Here is an 8835-nt window from a genome sequence, read left to right as displayed (position 1 = left end):
TAATCTCTGATATGCCTATGTTTCTGCAGAGAGAGGTTCTGGCAGACATCTCTCCCTCTTGATCCAAAATGCCTGAACGGAAGGACAATGTGTTGATTGGGAGAGGCACATTGGGATAAACAGTTTCTCTGTGGGCTGCACTTTCCTCACAGGGGTGAGGAAAAAAATTGAAAGCCACCAGTGCTGCCCTCAACACTGTTTTCTGCTTCTGGAGAGAGAAAGTAATGGTCCCAGAGACACTGCCTATTCACCATGTGCTAGCGGTACATGCTACACGTCGGCTTCCCCTCTCATTTTAGAGGGCAAGTGCTACATATCATGTGCTGTGCTCAAGTTATATGGAGAACACATGTCTAAACCTCCCTGTTTTCATTACTCATGTACCCTGGGAGCCATCTTCTCGTGAGTCTGTGGGCTTCTTTGCTCTGTTTCATCATCACTCCTTACTTCTAATCTGGAACAAAAAATGACTACTGCCTCACACATACCACCTGCACTCTGTAGCCAACCCTGTTGATCCTGGTCAGTCAACTGTCCTAATCGTATCAGTGAAGGTCCTTTCCAGAGAAAGCAGAATTTGGACCCTAAAAGGAGGTCTTCTTCATAAACCAATGGAAACAAATACGATGTTCGTATGCCAAAGAAAAATAAAAGGATTTTCTCAAAAGCAGAGCTTTTGAAAAGGAAAGGCCTCGTTCAGTTCCCGTGCAGGAGATGCACTGTCCAGACCTCCCCTTGCAAGTTGCATTTGTCTAATGCCTGGCAGCCCACGTGAGCACTGTCTCTGGTTGTCCATTGCACAGCAGGCACCACCAGTGCGGCTGGCCTCAAATGAACTTACAGCACCTTTTGGGTGAATGGTGAGCACATATTTTCAAGTATGAGAAACGACATGTGTCATAAAGCAAATGGGAGCTAGGGTGTGGCTTGGAAAGCAACCAGCACAGCAGGTTCCTCCATGATGCCTGTGCATGGAGTTGCCCCCTTGGAGGATGTGTCCTCCCCTTTACCCTCCAAAGAAGCAATAAAATAATCATTTTTCTGGCTTTGCATCCAGATTAGGCTGAAAAAGAACCAACAAAAGAGAGTTTTGTAAATATCTTCTGCTTCAGTCACTGCTGTGCCAGCATAGTTAGCTAAAGACAGACCAATATATCAAATTAAAAAATATATAGGTGCCTGGAAATATTAATCTTGAGTATTTATCAATTGCATGACTGTTCTGGATGATGCGCAAGCCCACATGGCCCTTCAGGCCTCTCTTCCTTGATGAATGAGATTCATTACTCATAGCTAAGTGCACAACCATCTTTTCTTGTTTTTCTTCCTCTGGGACCATCTGGTTTCTTGTATATCCTGCCAGGCTGTTGGCATCAGATTCACTGTAGTTTCCATCCAGCATCATAGATTTTGAATGAGGTATTCCACATGTACATGGAAACTAGGAACATAAACAAGAAATATAGCTGAACACTGGAAGAACATATTAGCAACAGAAATTATGCCTTTCTATTAACAGACAGCTTTTAAACAGTTCAGGTTGAAATTTTAGTTGAGATACTATAAGTTTCTCTTTGAACAAAAAAGTCGCGGGTTTTTTTGCTTGTGTTACAAAAGGAAGAGACATGGTTTAGCTACACTGCTTGGACAAGCAGCTTCAGAAAAGATTAGAAAAATGCTTTAGCAGACATAAAAACTAACCAAAAGGTTTTCTTAGATAGCTCTGTTCAGAGTTGATGTCTTGAGATTCCTTATTTTGCAATCTCTGTGTTTATAAATATTCAAGGACAAGATGCAGTTTTATCTGTGGAAATGGCTTATCCAGTACACGTTATGGAAAAAAAAGGGCCAAGTTCTGGTTTCACAGATATATATGATTTCTTTGTAAATCTGATTTTAAACCAAGGAGAGGACCAGTTAAAAGCCTAATGTAAAATCCCAGCTCTGTTAAAGTTAATGCCAAAAATTGCATTGACTTCATCAGCACCAGCATGTATCCCACAAGTCTAAAAAAACCAATGAATACAGGTAGAATTTTGAATAGGAAATACTGTCTTCTACTGTTTAAAATCTGCAGGTTTTCTGTCCCATACATATTTGTATGCCATGAAAATGGACTCCAAAACCTCCTTTCTGCTAGGAGTTCCACCCTCTGATTCCCCACAGACTGCTTTCCTTACCCAATAATACTTTGCCCCCAATTCTTTCCTCCACCAACTATCATGTGTGGATTTTCCAAGGACTTGTTTTCAAGGATAAGTTCAACTAAAATAATTAAGTATATATGCACAGAAATGTATATATCCTGAATATTTATATATATTTTTTTAAAATGTATATATACCCAAATATGTAATATTCAGGATTCCACTGGAAAACTCTGCAGTCAAGGTTTTTTCTTCAAATTATTTAACCAACAGGTCACATTGCTTACCAAAAACCTGAAAATCAACTTAAGAATTGTTTTCTGTGTTCTAGTCATAACCAAATTATTTGGTATCAGCAGATTATGTGCAGAAAAACATGAGAAGTATGTAGTTGAGTTTTAAAATATATTTTATACTAAGCAGGTGTACCTCAAAAAAACCCAAACAAAAACCCCCAAAAAACACCAAAAGAACAGAGGGAAGAATTGCATCAGGCTCTTTATCATCAGCTGATGACAGGTCTGGGAGATGGTGGGTGGGTGGAAGGGAAAGTGGTTAACGGCAATAAGCTAATTGCTGCAGGACCCAGCAGAGAAAGAAATTCTGCAGATTTGTTCTTAGCCCCCAGGTCAAATTACAGTTCCCATTGCTTCATGTACATGTGATGACAGTCACCTCTATGGACAAGGGAGCCTAACATACTAGAAACCCACCTCCACAGAGTCTTAAATTACGCTCACAGGCACATACATGGCGAAGTATGCTACATAATTTCACCCTGAAGCAATTTTAGTTTATGTCTACACTAGTAAATTAAACACCACCAAAGAGCCTCCCTGGGCACAGGAACTCAGCTGACAATACTATTAGAGTGTCAGAAATGTCTCTGGCCTGAATTTTGTCCAGACCAACAAGCACCAAAAAGTGCCCATGTACGGTTTGGGTATAAGCATGGGCCATTTGCCACAGACAGTTCACAGCAGCCACTCTGATTTTGAGGGAAAGAAGGTTTAGTTTTAGATACTCTGTGCCCATCAGCCTTGGTCCCAGGCACATTTAATTTCTTAATGTAGACATAACATAGATCTCTTCTCTGAGCAGCCTAACATATTCATATTGGGATATTTGGGGTCTTTCATAGGGGAACAGCATTGGCTGACAAGATCTACATTTACAGTGAGAAATGTCTCTCCTGCTTCTTCAAGAGCACTCACCTACCTTTTGCCGCAACATCCTCAAATACTGTTGCTTATTATCTCTGTTCCCATTACCACCTCTAACGATTAATATTGTCACATGCTGAAGACTAGATAGAATATTTTACATTGTGTAGTAAAAAGGCATTTGCCGAATATAGAATTCAATGCACAAGACTCAATAAAGGGCAGATTCGTGATATAAATAACAAGCTATGCCATCAATGGATGTGGAAAAATGTTCCTGAAAACTTAGCAGACATCAACAAACCCTCTCAAGTTCATTTCATCCCTCCAGTATAGTTAAAGACAAAGGAGAGGGGGTTTTGCCTTTTAAAAAAAATACAGGTTTATTCTAGGCAAGCCGAACCTAGCAAGGATGATTTTTGTTATTTCCTGTGTACTGTAAAGACACTGTCTTCTTTGGACATGGGAAGTCTGAGTAGGGCTGGCTAAAAGGCCACAGACCACTGCTCATGCACAGCAAGTAAGATACACTTGACTCGCTGTGCTTGCACAGAGCATCTCTGCCTTGTGTTGCGGAGAATTGCTGGGCCCTGGGTGGGGACTAGGATGGGGGCATAAATAAATCTAGATACTCAGGACCTGTTCAAGTAGCTTTCCAGACACACTACTGTTAAGAAGGCCTTGGAGAGAGGTACAATTTTGTCACAGAGTGTGTTGAATTTATTCCAATCACTTTTAAAAATGTATCTACCTGAATTTTTTATGAAATGTCAACTAGGAAAGGTACTGGGCTGATAGGTGGTCTATTCTACACTTCAAGGAAGTCATAGGAAGAAGTGCAAGGGGAAGAGAAGGACACACAAAGCCAACAGAGTAGTTCAGAGAGGGAAATGTCATGGTGAAATCATATGAAAGATGATGTCTGCATTGGCATTTCTGAAAGGCTGATACAAATTTCTCCCAGTGTCAAAGGCAGTAGGTGACCAATGTTACCTGTGAACTAATGTGGGAAGTTCCTAATGGGAAGAGAGAAGCTGTAAAATATGCCGATGTTCTGAGTCCGTGGGGACTGAAAAAATCTGGTCCCAAGCTTTAGTGTTCAAAAGGTGATGGTGTTTTGTTTAATTACAAAGAAGAAGGGCTCACAGGTCTGTAGGATAATTCATGCTGGAAAGGACCTCAGGAGGTCTCTAGTCCTATCTCCTGCTCACAGCAGGGCCAGGCTGCTCAGGGCTGTATCTAGTCAGGTGTTGAAAAACTCCAAGGATGCAGGATAAGACTCTTCATAGCACATTAAAAAGTACAAGCATAAACTTGGCTGACTGTTTTTTGTGTTTGGTAACAGGGAACAACTCCACTGTTACATCCATTGAATCCAGCTTCCAGCGTAAAGCTGACCGTAGAGGGAGGAAATTAATTTGGTCCGAGTAACACCTTTAGCTTAAAAATACAGAAATTGTGGCTGCTGCAGTGAAGTATCAGATTTGATACTTTCCCCTTTTGTCAGCCCCACGCAGTTCCAGGTTGCAGTCTTCCCCAGTTCAGATCACACTCTCCTTTTCTCTGATGTTTCTGTGAAGACCCATGAGATCAACTCTTGTTTTTCTGGCGTTAGCAATTCAGCCTGAGGTGGAGCAGTCTAAACAGATCCAATTATACGCACATGGATGTCAGTGTTTTCCCTTTTATAGACACAAACCAGTCAATATAAAGACCAGATCAGCTGTAAGAAAAAAAGGAATAAATGGATGAACAAAACAAAATTTTTTCTCACCCTTTCCCGCAGTTTTCTCTCCTTCCGCTCTTGCACCGTAGTCAGGTAATTCACTGCTGCGTATTCCAGCACCGAGAGGAAGACAAATACAAAACTGACCCACAGGTAAATGTCCACTGCTTTGATGTAGGAAACACGCGGCATAGAGGCGTTCACCCCAGTGATGATCGTGGACATGGTCAGCACAGTGGTTATCCCTGGAAAACCAAGAGAAATAAATGTTATTGACTGATATAGTCCATAAGGCTTTTGTCTCAAGAAAAACAGAAATTATGCTCTACATGATGCTGTAAAAGATGTTAGATGTGAAATAAAATTGTGATGAATATCTCCCCTGCCATTGCAGAACTGTTTCACTGCCTGCACTTCTGTGTGCATGGTGGGTTTAGTTTTGCGGAGCAGCTGTCATTTTGGAGCAGCAGTATTTAACTCCCTCTCTAACCTCTAGGGTTTTAACACAGTGCTTATGGTCAGTTCTGCTAAGGCCAGTGGTGACAAGCACTCCTGATTCCAAGCTGTACCACTCTGTGTTACAGGCACTGCCAGGAAGCAACCTGGTATTGACTTTTGGTCACAGCTAAAGAGGATCACTGATCTTAAAAAGGATGTGCAATAATGCTAAAATGTTTTGCATGAAACCATGCAAAAGAAAAGCATTATGCTTTTACCTCAAGGACTATTTGTCCACAGTTCAAGCTGTGGGAATCAAAAAGTTTTGAACAACATCCGTTGTATTATATATAGAGATATGTGCATGTGTATGTATTCATAAACATATATGTATCTATGTTTATATACATATATGTGTGTGTGAATATGTGTGTATATATATACACATGTGTATGTGTATATATATTTAGACAGCTATAGATAAAGTCCTGCAAAATAGTATATACTTTGGATCGTCATGGAGAAAAAATATTTACAAGTTCCCAAAACCACTTAAATAGAGAAAACCGAGCCAAAAAGCATTTATAGCTACTTCAGCCATTTCAAAACAGTGACCATGGTAAACACAGCTACTTTGTTCACTTTTCATCAGGATCTAATTTGTCTTTAAATAATATCCACTGAACACATTTCTTTCAGTGGAGCAGACTCTCAACTGCCTTTTCACATACGTTTGCTGCAGTGCATAGCTCTCTAAGTGAGACAAACTCATGGGCTAAAATACTGTTTTTACACTTTTAGTATTGGAAGCCTTACATATTAACATTCAGAGATTTTTCCTATTACATTTTTGCCTTCCTCTAACCTATGCATGGAGTGATAAACAAATTGTCTCTTTTTATGCTCAGCTGAAAGAATTTCCTCCAGTCCTGACGCAGACAAAGCTCCTGATGGGTTTTAGTTCTCCAGAGAGGCGCTGGATTTTCAAGCAGCTCCTTCTTCGCTTTCCCACTCCTTCAAATGAATTGGATCCTCAGTGCCAGGCATCCTTGGGAGAGGAGAAACCCAACTCCACCTCACCTCAGGGCTGGTGGCCTCTCATCCTCAGTACTGCAGATGTGAGAGGAAAGCCACGTTCCCTTCAGTGCCCAGCTGTAGTCTGATGTCACAGAGATGCCCTGAGTGTCCCCAGATGGAGGGACACCTACGTCTGCAGAAGCTGATAGGACTAGATCCCTTGCTGCTTTTCTTTCCCAGCTTTGTGAAGATGCGCCGTGTTGGCGATTCCCAGGCAGCCTGGAGAGAAACGCCAGCCACAGCACCAGTGCTGGCTGGTTGGGAAGACATATACCTGGGCTGGGACACCTGCTGTGGCAGCTGGGACGTGGCAGGATCCTGCTCATGAAAGGCATTCACGAAAATTTTAACAGAAGCCTTTAACTCCCTGTAGGTGTCTAAACTCCAGTGAAACTCTACCCTCACCAACGGCAATGTGTGTCTCAGAACTGCAGGACTGGACAACAAGGAAAAATCTTGATTCGTTGACTTATAAATACTGAAACCTCTCTTCTCTGCCCAACTTTATTTTTAAAACCACAGCCCTTTCTGTCCTGAGCTAAGTGTAGATCAGGAGGACTGCTTAGCGATGAAGGACTTGAGACAAACTGCAAGTTTTACATTATATTAATCATCAGATAAAACAAACATTTGCTTGCCCAATATATTTAACCATCAAAACGAACAGTTCCCTTTCCTGCCAAAACTTTCACATTCAAAGATTTTCACGCAGTCATGGCTTGTTGCAGTTGTTCTCACCCAACGAGACTCTGGCAGGAACTGCTCGGCGATCGATCCAGAAGGACACCCAGGACAACATGACCATGAGGGTGGCAGGGAAGTAGGTTTGGAGCAAGAAGAAGAAGATGTGTCGGCGTAAAGTGAAGTTTATATAGAGGCGGTTGTACCAACCTTTGAGAGAGGAGGAAAGCTAGAATCAGTGAGAACAGCCTGGATGGTAGGCATAGAGAGACAAGATCTTTTTTTTTTATCTTGTATTTCTAAAGGGTAGTGAAAAGAGAAACTGATCTTTCAAAACATGTATTGTCCAGACTGTGGAGACTACATTTCAGTGACATATAACGTCACATTAATGTAGTTAATACAGCATTAGGTTTAGCAATAGCATTAAATCAGAAAAGGCCAATACCCGTGCTACTGTAGAAAGCCAGTCTTGATGTAGTATGGAATTTTTGTATCAAAAACTGAGACAAAGAAATCTTTTCATCAGTTTTCAGAGATTCATTCCCATTTTTCCAATACAGCATCAGATCTTCATCAGTGTAAGCATCTTCGGGAAAGAAGAAACATGATGTGATGTGACTTTAGCTTGGAGGGGAAACAAATGTTAATAGATCCAGTCAAAATTAACAAACACAAAGGCACCTTTGGCATGAAGTAATGCCACAAATAAGTTTGCTAACACCAGCGAGTTAAAAAGATCTTGCCATATGACATACCATGACAACAACAACAACAACAATCCAGGTCATCCTGATTCAGGGAAACACATCTCCACACTGATGAAATGACAGCTAGAATGGTACTTTTCTGAGCATCACATATCAAAAATCATAGACAAAGTATTGCTAACTGATAAGAACAACTCAGGAAATAGTCCTTCCTTAGAGGAAGGAGGAAACACAGACTCCTCAAACTATCTTAGAATGATAAAAGCAAAAGTGACAGGTGTGATTTGAAGCAAAAGTCTAGAAATATTTGAAGGCTGTAAATGAAAAAAAAAATGGTCCACTAAGCAGCAGGAATGGGGAATGAAAAAGGGGTTATCAAGATGGTCAGGGGGCGGCAGCACATGGCGTAAGACAAGAGGCTGGGGGAGCTGGGTTTGTTCAGCTGGCAGAAGAGCAGTCTGTGGTGGGGTCCAACTGCTGCCCTGCTGGGGGTCATAGAGAAGACGGCAGCAGGCTTTTCTCAGACTCTGCTCCAAGATGCAGAGCAAAAGGACAAGAGGCAAGGGATGCAAGTTACAACAAAGGATTTTTTCTGAGCATGTAAAAGGAAATTTTTTCAGGATGAGGGCTGTCAAACATTTGAACAGGTTACACAGAAAAGTTGTGGAGCCTCCATTACCTTGGAGATGTTCAAAACCCAACTGGACACAGCCCTGAGCAACCCACTATAAAGTTCTCCCTGCTCTGAGCAGGGTATTCAAGGAGCTGAGCTCAAGACCAACATAAATTACCTTGCGATTTTGTGATTGTGTTATTCGTAGAGGAAAATTTCAGTTAAATAGCTGGGAAGACCTCAAAACAACTGGATATTAGTCTGGACAAAGTTCACAGAA

The 8835-nt window shown here is 41.4% G+C and overlaps 1 protein-coding gene across 1 annotated transcript in view; it reads right to left on the bottom strand.

Moving 5' to 3' along the window:
* Positions 1-1132: 1132 nt before the first annotated feature.
* The window catches only part of GABRR2 (gamma-aminobutyric acid (GABA) A receptor, rho 2), a 40450-nt gene continuing 32747 nt past the window's right edge, over positions 1133-8835 (bottom strand). The window contains exons 6-9 of the mRNA XM_010565696.1: positions 7681-7821; positions 7290-7442; positions 5085-5281; positions 1133-1441 (exon numbers count right to left, since the gene is read on the bottom strand). Coding sequence (XP_010563998.1) covers positions 1133-1441; positions 5085-5281; positions 7290-7442; positions 7681-7821 — 800 coding nt within the window. The remainder of the gene's footprint in view (positions 1442-5084; positions 5282-7289; positions 7443-7680; positions 7822-8835) is intronic.

The sequence above is a fragment of the Haliaeetus leucocephalus genome, unplaced genomic scaffold (assembly GCF_000737465.1).
Source record: "Haliaeetus leucocephalus isolate CR32 unplaced genomic scaffold, Haliaeetus_leucocephalus-4.0 Scaffold195, whole genome shotgun sequence".
Taxonomy (NCBI): domain Eukaryota; kingdom Metazoa; phylum Chordata; class Aves; order Accipitriformes; family Accipitridae; genus Haliaeetus; species Haliaeetus leucocephalus.
This window is presented reverse-complemented; position numbering and strand designations above follow the sequence as displayed.